This window comes from Schistocerca americana, chromosome 10 (genome assembly GCF_021461395.2).
Source record: "Schistocerca americana isolate TAMUIC-IGC-003095 chromosome 10, iqSchAmer2.1, whole genome shotgun sequence".
Taxonomy (NCBI): domain Eukaryota; kingdom Metazoa; phylum Arthropoda; class Insecta; order Orthoptera; family Acrididae; genus Schistocerca; species Schistocerca americana.
The window spans coordinates 165,052,308-165,077,729 of NC_060128.1; the positions used below are offsets into that span (position 1 = coordinate 165,052,308).

Here is a 25,422-nt window from a genome sequence, read left to right on the forward strand (position 1 = left end):
GTTTCAAAGTGGTGTGAAGACTGGCAACTTGCTTTAAATGTTCAGAAATGTAAAACTGTGCCCTTCAACAACAAAAAAGTAGTATCCTTTGACAAGAGCCACAGCTGGAATCAGCTATCTCATTCAAAGGTCTGGATGTTACATTTTGAAGGGGCGTGAAAGAGATTGATCGCTAATGCCCATTCATGGGTAAAACAGGCAGCAAACTTTGATTTACTGGTAGAATACTGGGGAAATGCAATCAGTCTACAAAGGAAATGGCTTACAAATCACTCGTACAACCCATCCTAGAATACTGTTCAAGTATGTGTGATCTGTACCAGACAGGACTAACAGGAGAAATTGAATGCATACAGAGATGGGGAGCATGAATGGTCACAGTTTATTTGATCTATGGGTGAGTGTCACAGAGATACTGCAGAAACTGAAACAGCAGACTCCTGAAGATACATGTAAACTGACCCGAGAAAGCTACTTACAAATCTTCAAGAACCAGTTTTAAATGATGACTACAACTCCCTACTAACCATTAATATAGGAATTGTGAGTTTAAGATTAGGTTAATTACAGCATAGATGGGGGCATTTAAACAGTCATTCTCCCCATGCTCCATACATGAATGGAATGGGAAGAAACCCAAACAAGTTGTACAATGGTTTGTGGAGTGTAGATGTAGTAAACACTGTTCTTTCAAAAGCTTAATGCTGAAAGAGTTAAAAACTAAGCTGGATGAAGTTCATGGTACATCTGCTCCTGTGTTTGCAACTGTGTGCAACTAAGAATGAGTTTAAACATGGCTGTACATCCACAAAAGATGAGCAGCATTCGGGAGATCTGGTGGAAGTGACCAATCCCCCCTCCCCCCAAACGGATTCACAAAATCCACAATATGGTTTTGACTCACCGACAAATCAAAGTGCGTGAAATAGTTGATACCATGGGCATAATTGAAGGTATACTTTTTCAATTTCTATGAAAAATTGGGTGTGAAAAAAAAAATGTTGGCAAGATGGATGCTGCTGTTGCAATTAGTGGAGAATAAATGCTACAGTGTGTTCAATGCTGAGGCTGTTTTGGCACTTTTCTGACAAAATACTACTGGTTTTCTGCATCAATATGTAACTGTGGACAAAGTATACATACACTACTACACTCCAGAGACTAAGGAACAATCCAAACAGTGGGTTTTTGAAGGCAAAAAGGCTCAGAAGAAGGTGAAGATGGTGAAATTGATCAGCAAGGTGATGGCTACAGTTTCTTGGGATGCATGCAGAATTATCTACGTCAATTGCTTAAAAGGGAAAAACAATTACAGAGTATTACGCATCATTATTGGACAGGCCGAACAAAGAAATCAAAGAAAAACGTCCTCCTTTGAGAAAGGAAAAGATCCTCTTCCAACAAGACAATGCATGGATGAATGCCTGCACAGTTTTGATGACCAAAATTATAAAACTGAAGTTTCAATTACTGCAACACCCACTGTACTCACCAGATTTAGCCCCTAGTAATTTTCTTTTATTTGCAAACTTGAAAAAATGGTTTGGCAGATGAAGATTCATCATTGAATGAGGAGGTCATCGTCCAACTAACTGTATATTTTGCATACCTTCCAAAATCTTACTTTTTAGAATATTTAAAAAAGTTGCAGCAACACTTGAAAAAGTGTATAGAGTTAAAAGAAAATTATGTTAAAAACTATATACCCCAAAACAACTTGTTTTCTAAGGACTTGCTGAATGACACTTGTATGATTCTACACTGCTGGAAAAAAAGTACACCATTTTAGAGGTTTCCAACTAACTCAAGAGTTATTGTCGCAGAAGTGAATATGGAGTATATTAAATGATTACATTTACAGAGCAATAGGAGCAATAGTGCAAGCAGTTCTGAGGTATCAGGTACCAGGTATCAATCCATGCTGAAACGTCCAATTAGTACACAGTGTAGCCTCCATGGGGAGCAAAGCATGCACTGATCCTGGCCTCCAGTTGATCATACAGATGGTAAATACTGTCCTGGGATACGTTATGCCACCACGGCCTATACATGTAGTTCCATAAGGGTTGTTGGTTAATGAGTCACACGAGTCATTTCTCATCCTATCATATCCCACATGTGCTCGACTGGAGACAAGTCTCTCTACTGTGGTAGCTGTATCTGCCACCACTGTCTTACATTACAATACAGTGATACTGACAGGCATCGGTGCTGCTTGGACATCCAGAACCTCATCTGTAGGTGTGAGACTGGTCACGTGACCACTGATACCAGCATCATTGCACAACTGACACAGCACATCCAACGTGAGTGGCAGTTCTCCAAGTCACTTGCAGGGCCACAATTTGACTCCTTTCAAATTTGCACAGGTGGCTGTAAGAAGCACAAGTGTGTCTCCGTGGCATGGTTGCCTGCTTGCTTCACACATTTACACCACACTGAGCCTTCTGGCTGTAAGCATTCCCTATCAAAGGATAGACACAGGTGGCACTCTGGTAGCTATGCTACTATGCTATCTGTTGGTGGAAAATTGACTTAGCATTTATGCTTGTGATCTAAAGAAACTAGTAACTCAGATAAAGGCTGGGACTTACTGGCACTGACAACACACTCTATGTCCTCCAGGATGTTCCCGACGGCAGCTCGGAAGTCCTTTTCTCTGCGCAAGAGGAGGGCCTTGTGCCGGCCGGCGCAGTTGGTCAGCAGCTTGACACAGACACGGACGAACGTCTGTCGCTTGGTGAGCGTCTGCGGGTGGAAGTGCACCGCCTCCGGGATATGCGCCGCTGACACCCGAAGCAGCCTGTGGGGACGAACAGAGGTCCGGCATCGTGACAGCGGCAAGACCTTCATCAGCTAGCCACCTGACTTGTCAGTTCGATTTTCACTTAGTATTTCAACAAGATATGGCCCTCGAGTCAGCCACTGGATCACATTTTGTGTATTTCACAAGATCTCCTAAAGGCAACTGCTCTACATCATTGTATCATAGCTAACGGTTACTGCTAGCTAGTGACAACTGCCTGTGTCCGCACTGCAGTGGTCATTATGGACACCTGGCAGTTAGTTTTATGTTCCACAGATTATTATGAATGACAGATCACAATGATGTAGAACAAGCACACATCACAAATTAACTTGCACATATGATTACATTCTGAGAATTTCTTAGTTTTTTCCCAAAAAGAAAAAAAGATATACAGATGTTGTGAGTGCTATAATGAAGTACTGTCTGAAAGAAGCTTTATAACTATTCAGTCACATCTTCATACGATTACAAAGTGGTGCAAAGATTGGCGATGTCCTTTAAATGTACAGAAATGTAAAATAATGCAATTCACGAAATGAAAAAATGTCTACAATATCAATGATTCAAGAGGGAAGGACTCATCTTGTGCTATACCACGCAATAACGATTTGTAGGGATATCAAATACAATGATCACATAGCTTCACTCATATGTAAGGCAGGTGACAGGTTTCAGTTTTTTGATAGGGAGATGGAAAAAGTCTACGAAGGAGATAGGTTACTAAATACTCATGCGACCCATCTTCGAATATCACTGAAGTATGTTGGGCATGTATAAAATAGCACTAATTTGAGATATTGAATGCATTCAAAGAAGGGCAGAACAGGTTTGTTTGACCCATGGGAGAGCATCACCAAGGTGCGGAAAGAACTGAAGTGACGGATTCTTGAAAACAGACATAAAACTGTCTCAAGAAAACCTGTTTACAAAATTACAAGAACCAACCTCAAGTGATGAATCTAAAAATATACAACAACCTCCTTGTCTTCTTGCAAGAACCACAAAGATAAGATAACACTGTTCATGGCGTGCACAAAGACTTTTAAGCAATCATTCTTCCAACACTTCAACTGTGAATGGGGGAAAGAGCCCTAATCACTGGTAAAATGGGAAGTACCCTCTCCCATGCAATTCCCAGTGGTTTGGAGATTTGCAAAGTAGTTACCAGTTTTGGTTTGGTTCTGTAAGTTGGTTCCCACCTCCACTAACTCAAGTATTTCCGAATTTTATGATCTTAATCGTAATTGTGATCCCACACTGGTGTTCAGAATGGTGCAACAGAATATGTGGACAAATTGAAATTTAGCAGATGTAATTTGCAAATCACAATTTGGTATTCGCTGTATGACTGAGTTGAAAAACTCGGACTTCTTTTCTGAATGACTGCAGGTTCTACATATACAATGAATAAGAATGAACATCATAAATTAGTAATAAAATCACGTCAATGCTGTATCAGTAACACATCGAAGTGTTACGTCTTTCCTGCTAGAAATCCTGAAAAATAAAACTCATAATACAACGAACAAAAATGTGAATTTGTGGTATTGAAAGCTGACAAAGGTAATGCAACTGTTCTGTTACCTCGTGGTGTGTATAAAGATAAGATGTATGGTCTGCTAAGTGACTCTACCTACAGGAGGATTGATTAAGATCCTACAGGACGTGTGCAACGAAAAACTTCAGCACTATTAAATGCCTCCTCCTTACCGCAAGAGACCATCAAGAGGTTAAAACCACATGGTTGTGTACCTCCAAGACTGTATGGCCTTCCAAAGATTCATAAAGAGGGTCTTCCTCTGCGTCCAATAGTGAGCAACATTGGAGCTCCTACATATGATTTAGCTAAACATCTCGCTTCCTTACTGAGACCTTTCGTAGGCAAGTGCTCACATCACGTACAAAACTCAGCTGATTTTATCAATAGACTGAGGGTTCTTCGTCTTAGCAGTGTAGACCTTCTAGTAAGTTTTGATGTGGTCTCACTTTTTACAAAAGTTCCTCTTGCAGATTCTTTGGCACTGATTGGCAACATGTTTCCTGTTGATATCACTGCTTTGTTCAGGCACGCACTTTCCTCAACTTATTTTATGTTTAATCAGGAATATTTTGAACAGACTGACGGTGTCGCCATGGGTAGCCCCCTGTCTCCTTTGGTCGCCAACCTTTTTATGGAGGATTTTGAAGAGAGAGCTCTTGAATCAGCTGCCCTGAAGCCAACAGGTTTTTGGCGGTATGTGGATGACACTTTCATAGTGTGGCCTCATGGAGAAGATAAATTACTGGAGTTTCTACATCACCTCAACTCCATTCATAGCAACATCCTGTTCACCATGGAAATAGAGAAAGATGGTTGTTTGCCTTTCTTGGATGTCCTGGTTCGAAGTAAGAATGATGGTTCTCTAGGGCATTCAGTTTACCGGAAACCCACTCATACTGATTTGTACCTGCAAGCATCGAGTTGCCATCACCCATCGCAAACCATGAGTTTGCTTAAAACACTTGTTCATAGAGCTCATACTGTCTCAGATCTAGATAGCTTATCTCAAGAACTCGCCCATCTGAGGACAGTATTCAGCAAAAATGGGTATTCCATCCGTCAGATTAACAGGGCACTAACAGTTAAAACTAAGAAGCAGGAAGTGAATAAAGAGGAGAACATGCCGGAACAATCTTTAGCTTTTCTTCCTTTCGTTGGCAACACTTCGTTTAAAATAGCAAGAATCCTCTGAAAATTTCAGGTAAAAGTGGTTTTCTGCCCACCATTGAAGATTGCGGACCTTGTGGGATCAGTTAAGGACAATCTGTTACTAGGAAAGGCCGGAATTTACAAGATACCGTGCCAATGTGGTATGGCTTACATAGGTCAAACCACACGCACCGTGAAAGAACGCTGCACTGAACATCAACGTTACACCCGCCTTTTGCAGCCAAGCAAGTCCACTATTGCTGAACATTGTATTTCTACTGGACATTCAATGGAGTATAAGAAAACAATGATTTTGTCCACAGCAACGTCTTTCTGGGACTCCATTATTAAAGAAGCCGTAGAAATACGACTGGCGGAAAATCTGTTAAACCGTGACAGCGGCTACCAGCTGGACAGTGCATGGAATCCCATCATCTCCACGATTTGCTCAAATCGAAGACGACAGAGTGCGTTGACGGCCGTGGCAAACAGCAACGCAGAGGGCGACTGAGTTCTGCTATTCCACCAGCGAGGGCGCTGCCGGCGGGCAGTGTTGGTTCAACTATCAAGTCTTCGACGCATGTGCGGATTAGTTACAGTACGCTATACATTGCGGAGCGGAGGACGTTATCGTCAGTCTGCGACGGCTCACCTGAAGATGACTGGCAGATGCCCAGTTGAAATATCATGTGAAGTATTGAACGACGACCGGCTGCAAGCCCGAAATTTGTTTGAACAATGAACAAAGAGATTAAAAATGTGAACTGATTAAGCGATAATTAAACAGAACTTTAGAAACTGAAAATAAGTTGGTATATTGTGAAATGACTATAACTACAGCTCACAAAGCTTATATATCAAAAGATGAAAGCAGACAAACAAGTGTGGACAGACAGGCTTCTCCAAGCCGATCTCAGAAAGTTTGAATGGTATACCTTCTTTTATTACACAGATGATACCAATATGAACATTGACTCTGCAGCTGCAATATTTATACAAATGTTTCATATGAAACATAGTTTTTTTTGAAAATGGGCATTACAACACTTAGACGTAGCAGCACCGCTGGTGAACTGGACCACGCGCAATAAATCTACAGTTCAATTCCTTGTAGGGGGCTACGGTCATGCGACTGTTATCTGTCAGGAAGTAACCTAGTTGTGCATGTATGACTTTCTGATGAGGTTTCCATAAGAAGACAGTCATAGTGGGGACAACAGCTACTTGACAATGGTAACCGGCTGCCACACCTGAAGATATCTGGCAGTTCTCTCAAGGAAACATTATGGGATTTACAAAATGTGATATGGTACCAGACTCGAGAGCCATATATCAAACACATAAGACTGAAGAGTCACAGCATTTCAATGACTTGGAATGTACCAAATGGTCACATGATCTGGTATCATCCTAGAGTGATTAAATGCTAGATTTGTTTCCATTTTTACAGTTCACTTTCAGACAATGATGACCCATTAAAGCCCCAGGTCACATGAATAGTTGCACCACCACTTTTGATTTTTCAACAAGTAATCATCAGATGGTTTGGCTAAATTATATAGTAACTCGATAATGCCAACATAGTGATGATCTGATTGTTGTCTCATTCTAGCTGATTAGTATTTTAATACAACTGTCAATGTCAAGTAGTGTTGTAGAACACAATATACAATCCAATAAATAAGTATATTTACAATATTGCTTGCTCTTGTGTGTTTGTGTGTGTATGTGTGTCTTGCTTTCTTTTCCGGACAAGGTTTTGGCCAAAAGCTCACGTGTGACAATCTTTTCATTGTGCCTGTCTACAACTCAGCTTATCTTTATGGTGAGTAGCAATCAATCTCTTTCATACTGTTCTCTGTATTCCATCCAGGACTTTCCTAAGTTTGATATATGCGTATTTCACATCTGTAGTTTCTCTCTTCAGTCTCTGAGTTTTGCATAGATATTTATCAATTTTGATTATTTTTCAGAGAATTTTTCTTCGTCTGAAAATTCTATCAGGTAACTGGATAAACTAATAGTATCAACCAATAATAGGCATGTATGTGGGCAGTGCATTGTTCATGCCTCTTAAATCTTATAATTTTTCTCAAAAGATGACAATTTTGTCAAGGATGATGTTTACTGTACAAAAACACAATACTAAAAGTTTATCAATATAATGGAAGGAAACATTCCACGTGGGAAAAATTATATATAAAAACGAAGATGAGGTGACTTACCGAACAAAAGCGCTGGCAGGTCGATAGACACACAAACAAACACAAACATACACACAAAATTCAAGCTTTCGCAACAAACTGTTGCCTCATCAGGAAAGAGGGAAGGAGAGGGGAAGACGAAAGGAAGTGGGTTTTAAGGGAGAGGGTAAGGAGTCATTCCAATCCCGGGAGCGGAAAGACTTACCTTAGGGGGAAAAAAGGACAGGCATACACTCGCACACACGCACATATCCATCCACACATACAGACACAAGCAGACATATTTAAAGACCATAATATGTAAATATGTAAAATAATTTAAAGACCATAATATGACAGCGCTTTTGTTCGGTAAGTCACCTCATCTTTGTTTTTATATATAATACTAAAAGTTTATGTTTATGTGGGCGAATGTTAAAGGTAAGTGACAAATTATTAAATTAGAAGTAATGTAAGATGGAAATACAAGAAGATTGACTGAAAATATGTATATTGTCTAAATGTTATAAATGTGACAATGTAGGTCAATCTTTGTTTGTCTTTTCTCTCAGTACTGAGAGACCCAACTCGGGTTATTTGTTCATAAGACCCAGAAAATATTAGATACAGGCTGCCAGGTAGATGCTATTTTCCTTGACTTCCGGAAGGCGTTCGATACAGTTCCGCACTGTCGCCTGATAAACAAAGTAAGAGCCTATGGAATATCAGACCAGCTGTGTGGCTGGATTGAAGAGTTTTTAGCAAACAGCACACAGCATGTTGTTATCAATGGAGAGACGTCTACAGACATTAAAGTAACCTCTGGCGTGCCACAGGGGAGTGTTATGGGACCATTGCTTTTCACAATATATATAAATGACCTAGTAGATAGTGTCGGAAGTTCCATGCGGCTTTTCGCGGATGATCCTGTAGTATACAGAGAAGTTGCAGCATTAGAAAATTGTAGCGAAATGCAGGAAGTTCTGCAGCGGATAGGCACTTGGTGCAGGGAGTGGCAACTGACCCTTAACATAGACAAATGTAATGTATTGCGAATACATAGAAAGAAGGATCCTTTATTGTATGATTATATGATAGCGGAACAAACACTGGTAGCAGTTACTTCTGTAAAATATCTGGGAGTATGCGTGCGGAACAATTTGAAGTGGAATGATCATATAAAATTGTTGGTAAGGCCGGTACCTGGTTGAGATTCATTGGGAGAGTCCTTAGAAATTGTAGTCCATCAACAAAGGAGGTGGCTTACAAAACACTCGTTTGACCTATACTTGAATATTGCTCATCAGTGTGGGATCCACACCAGGTCAGGTTGACGGAGGAGATAGAGAAGATCCAAAGAAGAGTGGCACGTTTCATCACAGGGTTATTTGGTAACTGTGATTGCGTTACGGAGATGTTTAGCAAACTCAAGTGGCAGACTCTGCAAGAGAGGCGCTCTGCATCGCGGTGTAGCTTGCTCGCCAGGTTTCGAGAGGGTGCGTTTCTGGATGAGGTATCGAATATATTGCTTCCCCCTACTTATACCTCCCGAGGAGATCACGAATGTAAAATTAGAGAGATTCGAGCGCGCACAGAGGCTTTCAGACAGTCGTTCTTCCCGCGAACCATATGCAACTGGAACAGAAAAGGGAGGTAATGACAGTGACACGTAAAGTGCCCTCCGCCACACACCATTGAGTGGCTTGCGGAGTGTAAATGTAGATGTAGATGTACTGGTTTCTGTTTTGCTCAATATGGTACTGACTTTGGCTTTTGTGTGAATTTATTACCTCATGCAGCCACCATTGTTACACAAACATATCATTAAAATGACTGCAATGTTGGGAGAATTGTATTGGGAAATGCATCACTAAGCATAGTATAGGGCAGTCAAATGAAACTGAAACAGAAGGAAAAAAGTAATTAAACTGTTTGCTATTTGAAAAGTAATTGCCATAACTATAACTGCTAACACATTTATCCCATTGTGAGACAAGATCAGCACTTTATGAAGGATGTGCAAGAGCTTCCCAGTGAACCTTGATTGAAGTGAGCACCACCAATTCCAAATGCCCACAAGTGCTGATAGATGGCATTATTCTGTTGCAGAATAATGCCCACCCACATGTTACCAAGGTTGTTGCGACTAAACTGCAGAAGTCTTGCTGGTAAGCCTCCTTACAATTGTGATCTCTTCCCATGTGACTTTTTGGAACCCTGATGAAAGACACTGGATTTCCTCTGGATGAAGAGTGGCATGCCTGGGTACAATCATGGTTCCATAGGCGGCTGCAAACGTTTTTCCATGAAGGTACTGACCATCTTGTCTCACAATGGGATACATGTGTTAACAGGTACAGTTATCACTTTTGATGTAATCAACCGTTTCTTACTTTTTCCATCTGTCTTATTTTCATTTGACTGCATTTTATAGACAAGTTTAGCTATTTGGGCAGCAAAGTAACTGGAATGTCAAAAGTAGAGAAGACATAAAATGCAGACTGACTATAGCAAGGAAAGTGTCCCTGAAAAGGCAAAATTTGTTGCCACCAAATATAAATTTAAGTGTTAGGAAGCTTTTCCTGATGGTATTTATCTGGATTAAGCCTTGTGAGGAAGCAAAACATGTACAGCAAACAGCAAGGAGAACATAGTTTTTAAAATGTGGTGCTGCAGAAGAATGCTAATATTAGATAGGTATATGTGAAAGTACTGAAATGAACACGGGAAAAAAATTTATGGTACAACTTGTCAACAGAAAGAATTAATTGATAGAATACTTCCTGAAACATAAAGGAATAGTCAAGTGTATGGGTTAAAAATTGTAGGTAGCATCCAAGGCTTGAATCAGTAAGCAAACTCAAGTGGATGTAGGTTGCGATAGTCATATAGTACTATTTTTAATGTGTGGAGGTTTCTATTTGTTTACATATATTTCAGAATGGTTGTTAGTCAACTGAAACTGCTTTCACCTAGTTGCAAGAACACTATATTGCAATCCAGATCATTTAAAATTTATGATGAATAATACAGATCACTGTGACTTTCTCACCTGATGTTATCAGGCCTTAAAATTTATAAGTTCAACAGAAATAAAGAGGCTTGTACAGAATAGGCTAGTCAGCGAGCTACATCAACACACTCTTCAGACTGAAGACCACAACAACAACAACAACAACAAGTCATTATTCACTGATTTGCACAAACAAAACTGTCCAGCACTGACTTACCCAAGTGTTGCAATGTCTATGCTGCGGCCTGTGTCATCGTCATCAGTATCCTCGGGTGCCAGAATGACGCGTGGATCACAGCTCATGACATACCAGTTGGCAATGGACTCGAAGGCAGTCGAGTCAAGCAGATGCCACGCAAACCTTCGAGACTCGAGGAGCAGGGGCAGTAGCTTTGTAGACTGCAAAGAAAGTCATTTATCCGGGCATTATTTACTAATGACATAAGACCGGATCACACAACTATCACAAATACAAGGTGTGTCTGCAAAGTAATACAACAATATCTATTACAAGCATCCTACAATGAAGACAGTGCTAAGTTTTGAGCTTTGCTGACAGTCTTGGAGATTTTGCATTCTTTTAAATCTGACATACCTTTTCTGTCACTTCTTCAACAGTGTGCTCACTTGTTCGTGTATGATGGTGAAGCTGCTTTGCTCATTATTAATTTATTTCATATAATACTCTCAATTCCTGTCAACATAACTTTTTTGAGTTTTAAGCCAAATTTGGTCAGTGCCTACATAGTTAGTATGTAAGGTATGGAGAGTGCCTCTTAGGAGGGTGTCAAGCAAATTTTTATATGCTTTTTCAAATAGATGTATTCTGTGTTTACTTTTGGTAAAGTTAGACTGCTACTCACTGTGAAGATGACACGCTGAATTGCAGACAGACATAATAGAAAGGCACTTACACTTTAGTCTTTGGCCAAAGCCTTCATCAGAAAGGAAACAAATGGTCACATTCATTCACACAAGCAAGCACACCTCACACAAACATGACCGCCATCTCTGGCAGCTCTGACCAGAATGCAACTTTCACGAGATTAGATTAGATTAGATTAGATTAGTACTTGTTCCATAGATCATGAATACGACACTTTGTAATGATGTGGAACGTGCCAGGTTAATAAAAGGTGTCCATACAAGATATTACATTACACAAAATATTACATGACACTTAATATTGAACAACAAACAGCAATCTGGGGAAGCATGGAAGGTGAAAGGACAGCATGCTCTGCTCTCTCTCGTTACCTATGCCTTGCTGTCCTTTCTCCTTCCCTGCCCCCTCCAGACTGCTGTTTTTGTTCATGTGACAGTTGCATTGTGATCCGAGCTGTTGGAGAGGGAGGTCATGTGTGATGAGATGTGCTTGTTTGTGTGAATGAATGTGTGTATGTTTCCTTTTCTGATTAAGTGTTTGGCTGTCACTATTGTTGAGGCTCTCCAGTATTGGAATAGCACCCCAGCATTCGATGTCCAATGCTATTCCAATACCGGAGAGCCTCGGCAATAGTGACAACCTAAGAAGAGGAAAATAAGCTGAAGATGTGAAGTTTGTGTTAGGGAAGACATTGGACTATGGCTATTGTGCAGCTATGTTAGCTATAATGCTATGGTAGTGTAATGGTTAGCATACTTGCCTAGTAAGCAAGGAGATCTGTGTTCAAGTCCTGGCCACTGCACAAATTTTAATTCATTTCTTCAGCTTCCATCATTATTGTAGATAAAGCTGAGACTCAAATGTCTCAAGGAAAATTTAATTATATCAGATCTATAAATCACCTCCATCTGAGTGAGGCACAGGCAAGATTTCCCCATTACGTTCAATGCTGAAGTGCTATCCCAATACAGGAGGGCCTCAGCAATAGTGATGAACTAAGAAGGGGAAAATAAGTTGAAGATGAAGATGAAGTTTGTGTTTTGGGGGGTGGGGGGCAAGGGACTAGGGTAGTCCGTGCAGCCAAATTAGCTATAATACTGTGGTGGTGTAAGCAAGAAGATGCACTCACTAAAGGGTTAATCCTTTTACAGGCTGTAGAGAGTACCGCCAACTGTATTTCTCTGGGAAACATTGCACCAGCTGTAGTTTCTGTTTGTTGTGAAATACAGTTTTAGTTGTCGTGAAACATCTCTTGTGCCTTTCAGGGCCCCTCAGGAAATATACATACCACCAAGTAACATTGTTTCACTATTTTGATGAAATAAGTTGCTGATGATGCAGGTGGTGACCATGATGTTGGCCATGGAAATGGTGCAGGTACAGAGGAATTTCACAGTTCACATAAAAATGTTAAACTATGGATACTAAAGATGTTACTTTTCATAATGTCACCTACCTGTCTGACAGATGGCTCACAGGAGAGCTTGACAAGCAGGTGGAGGAGGCACGCATGGGCTCTTGCTGTGAGGGCTGGCGGGAAAGTGGACAGCACGTGTCCCACCCAGGACCACCAGGCCACCTCGACGAACATGCCGCCCAGGAACTGGTGGCAGTCTGGCAGGTACTGGTCCACCACCTGAGGGCACAAGAAACACAAATGTAGTCTACATCTGCAGCTACATCAATAAACTATAAACCACTGCAAAGTGCGGTTTCTTCCCACTACACTTCACATGAGGGCAGTGCACAGAATAGTACCAACATCTCACCATCAGCAGGACAAATGCACTGACAAACAAAAGGATGCTGTAATCAACGGTCATCTAGAAAAATAATAACAATGAAACTTTGACAAGCAGTGCTCTGCTGCAATGAAACATTTAAGGAAAATTGTGTAGGTCACATCAAAACCCACTGAAATTAATCACTGAGTTGGCAGCACTGGTGCCTACCCGTAGCTGCAGCTTTGTCGCTAGAAGTACTTCCCATATTTAAACACCTTCCTTTATACAGGGTGGCCATAATTACACTTTCACTACGTGAGAGCACCCCCATGAAAAATGAATAATCATAGGACAATGAGACTTTGTGGAACCATTTACAAGGATATGCAGGAGAGTAATAACGAATAAACCACAGAAAAGCACATGTTAATTTCCAGGCAGGAGGGTAACATTTCTTAACTGCTTAGTATGTTTACGCTCCAGGTTACTAATGTTGCTCAATATGGTGACCATTTGTGTCCACGACAGCCTGGAGCCACACCAGAGATACCACCTCACAATTGTTTGTAGCATTTTTCGAACGGTGGATTACGGAATGTTCAGCTGTCATAACACATCTGGTGCACAGCCTGATGATCATACATTGTGTCCAGAATTCTCAGCCATGCCAACAGTAACTTCTTCAACAGTTTGTGCAGCAATTGGTCACTGGCCTCTCTGAGGAGCAAGTCCCAAATCATCATCTCCAAGCCCAGTGCAGAAAGAGGACCTCGCAGTATTCCTTTAATGTGTCGATAGTCACTCAGAGTTGCAGCACTATTGCTGCTGTTTTGGTATAAGAGCTTTATGAGTAAAGCCCTGCTCACCTCATCCAAACCCATGTTGATTGTCTGCCACTGTAATGCACAATGACACTTGTGTTTCAACTGTACACAATACCAACACCTAATGGAAAGCCATGACACTAACACTACTAACAACGCAAATCCTGCATACTGTGAACACATTTCCTATAATGTTAGATATCCATATACTAAATATTTTTCGTCTACACTGGCTCAAGTAGCGAAAGTTTAATTATGACCACCCCGTATGTCCTTCACCGGAGTAATTGACGATTTTTGTATTTAAATTATCACTTAAAATCACATCACATGAAGTACGCTGTGTTTTGCATTGTGAAATATCAAATAATACTAATGATAAATGGGGATTGAAGCTGTATTTGATTGTGAATTAGTTAACTGACAAACTTGAGTTAAGTGAGTGCTGAGGTCTCATTTTAAATGGAAATAACTACGTCCTCAGATTATACCTTACATCTGAAGCACTAAACTGTTGCCCTACATTTTGTGGCTCTAAATAACCAAAATTCATTAAGTTTAAAGTGTGTTAAGTGATTTAGTTCTAATTTTAAGTGTTAAGTCCATTGCAATGTGAGATAAGTGTGTATATTGCTGTATGTAAGTCTGAAAGGGAGTGGTATGTGAAGGTAGTGAGTGGATTGGAATTCCACTGGAGTGATTGCAGTGGGGAACTGACTGGGGAACTCGATGAGGCTCTCCTGTGGAACTGTAGGCTCTGCTAAAAAGACAAAAGAACCACTGAACAGCATGCAGAGACTTGTGGCCATCAGCCTGAATTAGATTACACAAACTTTGAGCTAGATGTGTTGAAAGTGGAAAAAGATAATGGAATTGGGTGAAGGATGAAAGGGGAACAGTTCTTCAACTTCTTCAAGTACATTTGAGCTTTTCATATCTAATAAGTTTTGTTACCTGAAGTAGGAATGGAACAATCTCATCCAGGTGTAGCTCACAGTAGGGTGCAGAAGATGTCTAGCAAGAAATTAAATGTGGACCAGTAACAAAAGAGATTAAGAAGAGAAGAGTCTTCATGCTAGATAGTAGCCACAGCAGGGGTATAAGCAAGATGGTAAAGGACAAATTAGGGACAATGTACCAGATCACAAGTATTAGGCTTAGCCTGGTGACAGAGAGGACAGAGGTGTTGTGTAAAGATTTTGACAGAGAATATCAGGTGATCGTGGTAGGTGGAACAGGGAATAGCATGGAAAATGGAATAGGTGTAGCAAGTGTGAGTTTTGTGGAAGTCCTACAGGGCCACAACTAGCCCTGGATTAACAGTGCTGTGAGCAGTGTGAACACTGAGTAGAGAAGGCTAATGCTGACTAAAATTAAATCACACGCATGAGTGCAGTGCCTGTTACAACAATTGGAGATGGAGATTTACTAGACAAGGCCTACACCCACAACAAGAGAGGGTAAGATATGTTGACTGATCTTACAAAAAATGTATAGGGGCAGGAATTGTGTGACTGGACTGAAGAGTTCGTAGATAACAGGACACAGAATGTCATTCTCTATGGAGAGAAGTCTTCCGAAGTAAGAGTGATTTCAGTTGTGCCACAGGGGAGTGTCGTAGGACTGTTGCTATTCACAATATACATAAATGACCTTGTGGATAGCATCAGAAGTTCACTGAGGTTTTTTGTGGATGATGCTGTAGTATATCGAGAGGTTGTAACAATGGAAAATTATACTGAAGTGCAGGAGGATCTGCAATGAATTGATGCATGGTGCAGGGAATGGCAATTGAATCTCAATGTAGACAAGTGTAGTGTGCTGTGAATACATAGAAAGAAAGATACTTTATCATTTAGCTACAATACAGCAGGTCAGCAACTGGAAGCAGTTAATTCCATAAATTATGTGGGAGTAGGCATTAGGAGTGATTTAAAATGGATTGACCACATAAAATTAAACATCGATTAATCAGATGCCAGACTGAGATTCATTGGAAGAATTCTAATAAGGAAATGCAGTCCAAAAACAAAGGGAGTAGGTTACAGTACACTGGTTCACCCACTGCTTGAATTCTGCTCACTGGTGTGAGAGTCATACCAGATAGGGTCAATAGAAGAGATAGAGAAGATCCAACGAAGAGCGGCGCGCTTCATTACAGGATCATTTAGTAACCGCGAAAACATTACAGAGATAATAGATAAACTCCAGTGGAAGACTCTGCAAGAGAGATGCTAAGTAGCTCGGTACGGGCTTTTGATGAAGTTTCGAGAACATACCTTCACCGAGGAGTCAAGCAGTATATTGCTCCCTCCTACGTATATCTCACGAAGAGACCACGAGGATAAAATCAGAGAGATTAGAGCTCACACAAATGCAGACTGACAATCTTTCTTTCCACAAACAATAGGAGACTGGAATATAAGGGAGAACCGATAGAGGTACTCAAGGTACCCTCCGCCACACACCCTCAGGTGACTTACGGAGTATGGATGTAGACATAGATGTAGATGTAGAACAGGGGAGGAGGGTGGGGGGGTGGGTCAACAACACTGTCACAGCGGCGCCTTTTAGCAAAGATAAGATCTGAAGAACAGGAGAAAAACAATGCTGCTAGCATGGGACCCAGCTCTCTGCCCCACAGGATGCCAGATGGAATTTTTGCTCAAAATTTATTAATGAGATCCCTCACTGGCTAATAGCAATTATTTTGGTAGCAGGGGAGAGTTCCCATGCATGTGTAAGTGCACACCTTCTCATTGGCCGTCACTAGAAGTCTGTTACACAGTGAGGGGAGACTTTCTGCCTTCCTCTCCACTCCAAGGAAGTAATGTACTTCACTGGTAAACCACAGAAGACTCTGTAAGAATAGGGGCTTTGTTAGCATGTTTATTAAATTATTACTGGTTGGAACTCACACGGTCTATTGCAACTGGCCGACGAGATTCTGATGCTGGCACAACTGGATATGTTTTGTAGAGGACAGTAAGAAAGTATTTGCTCCAGGGGCATCGTAGTGAACAGTAGCTCCATAGGCATCATAGCGAACATTAAGTTAGTGAGAGCTGTCTTCAATTTAGAGCAGAACTTAGACGCTGGTGAGAATTCTCAGCCATCCCTGCATCCAAAATCCCTGTTGTTACTAGCGTCAGAGGGATACCTTTTTTAGTTTAGACTCAGGCACCCTGCAGTGAAAGAAGTTAAAACAATGGAACAATTTTTACCTCACCACACTTCTTTCCATTACCAAATTTGGGATTTCATAATGCCTCGGGATATGTCCTTCAAAATGCACTTGTGTGTTCTTTTGTGCATGCTGTTTATAACCCATCTTTCACTTTCGTATAAGGTTACATTCCAACCTTACAGAAAAGGTTTTCTATCAGTTAAATTAGTTTTATATGTTTACACATTTCTCTGTTTGAAATGCTTTTCTTGCTATTGCAAGGCTGCTCTCTATGCCCTCTCTGTTTCAGTCATCATCAGGTATTTTGCTGGCCAACTAGCAAACTCATACATTAGTTCTAGAGTCACATTTCCTAATCTAATTTCCTCAGCACTGCCTGACTTACTGTTACAGCACCCAATTACCATTGCTTTACATTATTTTGTACTCATTTTGCAGCCTCTTGTCAGAACACTTTACATTCCATTCAACTGATCTTCCACATCTCTTGCAGTCTCTCCTAGCCTCAGTAGTAACATTTGTAATTAAATACAGTGAGCGTCAGAATCAAATGCGCAGTATCGAAGGATAACCGCTCAGGCAGTGGTGGGTGGAGGGAGTTGCATGTGGCCTCCCTTTGTTCTGTTGGTGATCCTATTTCAGTAGCCAACACGGTTTGGATTGGAGCACATCGGGGCTTGGTCGTGCATGTGTATTTTGAAGACATCTGATCTGTGATTGCAACGCAAAGGGCTTCTCAGCGAAGGTTCAACATTCTGTGCAAGAATTCCACTCTTAATGCAAACACAATTTGGTCCTGGGCTCATCAGTTGAAGGAAACTGGTAGCAGACTACAAAAAGATACTAACGGCCAAAACAGGTAATTCAGAACACCAAAAAAGCGCAGCTGGTGAAAACAGCAGTAGAGCAATCACCAAGGCATTATGCTCAAAGGCACGCTGTTGCATTGGCAATTTCAGACTACAGTTTGGTGAGGATTCTACATTTCGATTCAAATTACCATCCCTTCAAAATCACAGTTTAACAATTGCCGACGTCAATTGCTGATTTTACTTCCGCGTTCATATACAACTACTCTCATTTTTATCTTCATTATCAAGGCTGTTTCACTGTTTAGAACATCTTCTGCCGATGTCAATTGTTGATTTTACTTCCGCGTTCATATACAACTACTCTCACTTTTATCTTCATTATCGAGGCAACGCCAACCACTGAAATCTGTGTGAACAGATTCTTATACAGATCTCTCCAGAGAGCAGCTTTGTCCAGTAGTGATGAGTCACATTTTCCCTTCAGTGCGATTGTGAATAAACAAAATTTTCATTATTAGACTGGAAATAACCCCCAAATTATTCACAAAAGACTGCTACATTTCCCTAAACTAATGACGTGGTGTGGCTTATCGCAATCTGGCTTGACAGATCCATACTTCTTTGAACAGGAAAGCATGACCGTGACTGTGAATTCCAGGCATTATGTTTCAATGTTTCAGAATTTTTTGCAGCTGAGATTATTGCTGACGAGAGATTGGGGGACTTTTAGTTCCAACACGATGGGGCTACAGCTCACACAGCCTGAAATTCATTTAATGTTTTGAGGGATGCCTGGTCCTCTGAGGAGTGATGTGGGGTGACCTACGCAGTCACCAGATTTGAGCATTTGTGATTTCTTTCTTTGAGGATATCTGAAAGAAAAAGATGTTCAAACATCACCCTCACACCCTACTAGAGCTAAGGGAGCAGATTATTGAAGAAGTGAAGATATGGGTATGCGTATTGCTGCTAACAGCCGCAATCCTGAGGACACAATTTTCAACACTGAATGAATTTAAAATGGTATGAACTACTAGCTATGGAAATAAAAACATTTTATATTTACATAACCTGATTTCCTTTTTACAACTCCTCAACACCACACATCTTGTAAGAATTGAGATTATGTCACGGATGTAATTAATTTCTTCTTCATAACAAAAATAAGTAAATAAATGTGTCCCCGTATTTGAAAGTACCAATTTTCATCAGAAGGGAGGCTGAAATTGTACTAACATATCATAATTTCCAAAGTATGTTTTTCCAGTCTATTGCAGGTTCTGACAACTACTACTATAATCATAGTAACTAACTTCATACAGAATGGTTAGTTTCCAACATCATGTTCATTTACCCATAAGCATGACGGTTTCTATGCCTGAGGATGATCACTTAATGACCAAAACTGGTAGCGAAATACAGTGGACCCTTGTGCATTCAGAGTAGGTGGGACTGTAGATCTTTTGCATCTTCGAAAATCCAGATAACACAGAAATTCTTAAAAAAGTAAAATGATATGAGTTAAATGCCAAAGAAACACGTATTATACATTATTTTCACATGCATTTTGACTAGCTATAAAAAAAATTGAGTTCTATACACTTAAACAATCAGTAAGTTTCTTTAGAGCCAGATGCTTATGTTGTTTATGTGCACCACCGCCATGCCTGTGCTTCATGAGTATTAGTTCGATCACAACTGTTTCCATCTGTTTTCACAAACCTACCATTATTTTGTCCAGCTGCATTTGTTCTGTGTGTGTGTGTGTGTGTGTGTGTGTGTGTGTGTTTGTGTGTGTGTAGAGCTGATTAGTGAAGAATCCAATACACTCATTTGTCTCGTACCTGTAACTCGTCATTCTTCTCTTGAAGTTTGAGGGTATTTCCAAAGGAACAGAAAAACTGGTAGAAGCCAACCTCGGAGAAGATCAGTTTGGATTCTGAAAAAATGTAGGAATACCCGAGGCGTACTGACCCAAAGACTTCTCTTGGAAAATGGCTTAAGGAAACCTATCTTCCTAGCATTTGTAGACATAGAGAAAGCTTTTGACAATGTTGACTGCAACACACTCTTTGAAATTCTGAGGGTAGCAGAGGTAAAATACAGGGAGCAAAAGGCTATTTGCAACCTGTACAGAAATCAGACGGCAGTTGGAAGTCAAGAGAAGGGAGTGAGACAGCGTTGCAGCCTATCCCCAATGTTACTCAAGCTGTAATTGAGCAAGCAGTAAAGAAAGCCAACAAAATATTTGGAGGAAGGATTAAAGTTCAAGGAGAAGAAATAAAAACTTTGAGGTTTGCCAACGACATTGTCATTCTGTCAGAGACGGCAAGTGATTTGGAAGAGCAGCTGAACGGAATGGATAGCACCTTGAAAGCTGGATATAAATGAACATCAACATATGGAATGTACCTGAATTCGATCAGGTGATGCTGAAGGAATTAGAGTAGGAAAAAAGACATTTAAAGTAGTAGATCATTTTTGCCATTTGAGCTGCAAAATAACCAATAATGTCCAAAGTAGAGGGGATACAGAATGTGGTCTGACAATGACTAGAAAAGCTTTTCTTAAGAAGAGAACTTCGTTAACATCAAATTAAGCTTTAATTGTTAGGACAGCTCTTCCAAAAGTATTTATACAGAGTGCAGACATGTAGAAATGATACAATGACAGTAAACAGTATAGACAAGAAGGGAATACAAGCTTTTGAAATGTGGTGCTACAGAAGAATACTTTCACATCAGATTGGTAGTTTATGTAACTAATGATGAGGTACTGAAAAGAATTGGGGAGAAAAGAAATTTGTGGCAAATTTGACTAGGAGCATCCCAGGGTGCATCTGAGAGCTACAACACCAAGAATCACTTTTTGGGGGCGGGGATCAGGATTCCTTATTCATGATAATATACAGTCAAATCACCAACACGTTTCACACCTTCACAAACACTAGATCCTTTACACCACACATAAACAACCTCATCTTGATCCACCTTCTAATGTCCATGTGTCCTCAGAACAAAAGGCACTGAAGAGTACAAATATGATGTACTAATATCCTTATTAAAAACTTCACGAGCATTAAAAGTACAGTAAGTAATGATGTCATGGTTATTGAAATGATGAAGCTGAAGAGACTTGTTCAGGGCAGAGTACCATGGAGTGCTACATCAAACCAGTCTTCAGACTGAAGTCTACAACAACAACAACAACTAGCCATTTCAGAGTTCAACAATAACTTAAGATTTTGTATAGACAATTATCATTTTGATTAATAATTTTAAGTACTCTATTTGGACCTGACTTAAAATGTCAGTTCATGAAAAATTTATAGTTTATAATACTGCTATGTGGATGACGAGTACTTCATTGTTTTACGTCAAGTGAAGACTGTTGTTGTTATATAAAACCGTATTTCAATATAAAGCAAAGTTGGAATTATTGTACGTGGCTCATGACTGTTATGTACATAATGGTAACTAACACACATTAAAATAAATACTTAAATAAGTGAGAAATGAACAGATGATAATTTTTACAAAATAAACCAAAAATATATACTGAAACAACTGTCCTATGTAAAATAATTTGTAAGTACTGACTTTATCAAACACAGTAGACTCAACTGCCACGCATGAGAAATTGTTTATGTAAAATAGTTAATTGGCAACTAGAAAACACAGAATCATATGAAGTGATTGTTAAAAGATTACAAATATTATGGCTGCTATGAGCGCATGTCGCAGTTCATTCTTAGTTCAGTAATAATCAGTAATTGTGATTTGGTTAAGACTCAGTAATTAGCTATGTCATTTCTCAAATTTTGGCTTCAAAGGTTCACTTAGCATTTGGCTAACCTTGTTTTATTTTCTTAATAAAGATCAACATAATCAACATATTAATGAAGCAGAAACATCATAATTTGTGTCCGCGTATATGCACAAAGGTCCCAGGACTAAAATTCATCTCCTAGCCGAGATAAGTATTCCACATTATAATAAAAATTAATGTGCTACTCTGGAAACTATGCACTATAATAACTGTGTAAGTTGCTAAAAAGTGCTCAGTCTTAATATTAACATGTTCAGCACGTGCCCAGCAATGGCATTGCCACAGTGGATACACCGGTTCCTGTGAGATCACCGAAGTTAAGCGGTGTCAGGTGTGGCCGGCACTTGGATGGGTGACCATCCAGCCGCCATGCACTGTTGCAGTTTTTCGGGGTGCACTTAGCCTTGTGATGCCAATTGAGGAGCTACTCGACCGAATAGTAGCGGCTCTGGTCAAAGAAAGCCATCATAACGACCAGGAGAGCGGTGCGCTGACCACATGCCCCTCCCATCCACATCCTCACCTGAGGATGACAGGGCGGCCGGATGGTCCCGATGGGCCACTTGTGGCCTGAAGACAGAGTTCTTTCCTTTTTTTCAGCATGTGCCCGACTGCCATACATGTGCGCATTTATCAGCTGTGTGGACAGTGCCTGTATCCCGTACTGGCACACCTTTCCCATCCTCTGGAAAGCACTTTCCCGCAAGCTATATGACTGCCGGCTGTAGGATGGCAGTAGTAGTAGTAGTAGTAGTAGTAGTAGTACATATTTTGTTCACTAGATGCAGCAGCAGTCCATTTACCAGTGTGCCTTTACTGAACATGTAGCAACGCTGGACACTAACTTGCAGAACTGATTATATCATGAAGAAGACTTCTGTAGACTGTGCAACCATCTTTACTGTTGTTACCCGTTTTCTTAATGCCTACTGTGAACCGTTCTACTTTCTGCAAGTATGTCACCAAGCAAATCATGAACTTAGTAGCTACAGGAGCAGACACTCAGTTGTGGAACCAACATCAATGATTAGCATAGATAGAAATTTTGGTTGTTTTCCAGGAAATGGACTACACACTGTCAACAAAGTAAACATCATGTGCTACTGTAAAGTTTACTTTAACAAAGGAAAGTAAGAGGCCAGCAAGCAGATACGGAAAGAAAGCATATGATGGTACAAAGACTGTAATGTTGGACTTTGTATACCACAGTGTTTTTTAAGGCTACTATTTGGAAGCAAAATTACATGTAATCATTTTTTGTCATAAAATATTAAATGCATGTGCACTTGAGAGGTTATTATTTTGTTTTTATCACTACCTGAAATCTTTGGGAGCAAAAGCAAAACTTTAGTCAGGGTGGCAGTTCTCTCATGTTTTTGGGAACACTAATAGATTAGTACTGATGCAAACTTATATCCTAATCTATAAAGCATAAGGTTTAAAATGATGCTAGATGTGTGCCTCTAAGCTGCTTCACTATTGTGTAATTATTTCTTAAAGTTTCTAGAAAATCACCAGTTCACCTACACAGTCGAGAAGCAGAGATAGCAGTGTTAACTGTGTTAATGATCAAATTGTTAGAATATATTTTGTCTGGCATACGAGAAATGTCCAGAAAGAATGAGTACTGAACCTCTAATTCTCAAAGAAATTTGTTTTCAGCAAAACAGGCAGCACTGCATTCAAGGACAAGGTGTTGGCAGCAAAACAAACACTTGTTTGTCTCCGTCAGGTGTTGAAATGAATGTCTCCAATCCAAGTCCTGCCAGCTGCAAGGTGAGGAGCATAATACAGTTGCTTCTTGAAAGAGGAATTATGCTGATCCAGATATTTAACAAAATCAAAACTGTTTATGATGATGCTCTGATGACTCACACTAATGTGTACAAGTGGTGTCTAGAGTTGCAAGCCACCAGAACAAACATTCATGATGAACAAATGAATGGATGTCCCTCAGCTGACACTGTTGACATGGTGAACAACATAGGAGAAACAATTTGTGATGACTATAGATAGACTTTGGATGAGATGATGTAATGCTTCCAGAAATCTCAAGATATCTTCTGCGTGGACTCATTAATGAAACAGTTGGTTCTGGAACATTGTGAGACAACATTGGCGGGGGGGTTTACCAACATAGCACACAAAGTAAACAGAATCCCATGTTCATTGGAGTTTTGTGAGTGCTCAAAATGGACGGTAAACAATTTTGTGACTCTACTGTGACTGGCAAAAAAATGTGTGTGGGCCACTACACCCCTGTGATTAAAAGGCAATCAATCCCTTCTCACAATAGGCAGAAAAATTCTAAAACGATTATTTCGGCCCAAATACTCATGGCCTCAGTCTTCCAAGACCATAAAGGCATTCTCCTCACTAAATTTTTGCATCTGGGAGAAACAATTAATTCTGCATGGTAATGCAAAATCCTAAAATAAACTGCAAAGGAAGGGGGCTATTAACAATGGGAGTGTGCTTGTTGCAGGTCAATACATGTCTTCAAGCAGGCAATCCTACACACCAAGTCTTGGAATCATTTGATTGGGATGCCACTGACCACCCAGCTCACAGCCATAATCTGGAATCTTCAGATATTCCTTTTTTCACCTCTCTGAAGTTGTTTGTGAGCGAAAAAAGTTTTCTACTGACAATGAGATAGAGTGTGCCTTCAAACAATGGGCCAAAGAGATGTGTATCTGTGAATGGGCCAAAGAGATGTATATCTGTGAATTTGTGAAGGTTTCATAAATATTTTGCCTTTTTGATTTTTAAACATTTCAGTATTTTTAATTTCTGGACTTTCTCATACAGCACATAAAACAGAGGAAGGGGAGGGAGGGAGCTACTGAAATGGGGCCTGACATTTTTATGAAATGATATGTACCACTTCCAGGCTTCCGTGACAACTCAGGATGTCTGTGACATTTAGTAGTAATTACATGTCAGGACACTACACTGTGGGAGATATTATTACAATATGTGCAGATGGGAGAACATCTTTAACCCATCATATCTACAGGGCAGAATAGTGTGTCCGCATTTCCGCCTGCTATGCATGGCTGCATGTATCTTTGCATTCTTGGAAGGTGTTTACAAGACAAAGGAGAAAGAAAGAAAGATTGTGGATACGATGGATTCCATAGCAACTGAATGTCAAACTGGCTAGTGTTGATATACTTCTTGTCTTGATATTTTCCAAGCAACGTCAATTACAAAAAAAAAAAAAAAAAAAAAAAAAAAAATTTTAATATCTGTCAGCCCACTTGGTATGCAAGACTGCTTTTGTAAGAGAAGGTGTGAATATAGAAGTTTTAAAGTTCACTCGTTTACATCATTCAGGCAGCTTGTAAGACAATTAACACCCTCTCTCAGCATCCATCCAAGCACAAGCAGACGAAGTCCAGTGAAAGCTACTGTAAAACACGATTGAGTGAAACTGACTAGCAGGGCCATCTCAGCAAGCATCA

General features: G+C 40.2%; 1 protein-coding gene across 1 annotated transcript in view; it reads right to left on the reverse strand.

Annotated features, from left to right (window-relative positions):
- The window catches only part of LOC124552329 (ectopic P granules protein 5 homolog), a 358,669-nt gene that overhangs the window by 60,925 nt on the left and 272,322 nt on the right, over positions 1 to 25,422 (reverse strand). The window contains exons 33-35 of the mRNA XM_047126600.1: positions 13,037 to 13,216; positions 10,912 to 11,093; positions 2,595 to 2,803 (exon numbers count right to left, since the gene is read on the reverse strand). Of these exons, the coding sequence (XP_046982556.1) occupies positions 2,595 to 2,803; positions 10,912 to 11,093; positions 13,037 to 13,216 (571 nt within the window). The remainder of the gene's footprint in view (positions 1 to 2,594; positions 2,804 to 10,911; positions 11,094 to 13,036; positions 13,217 to 25,422) is intronic.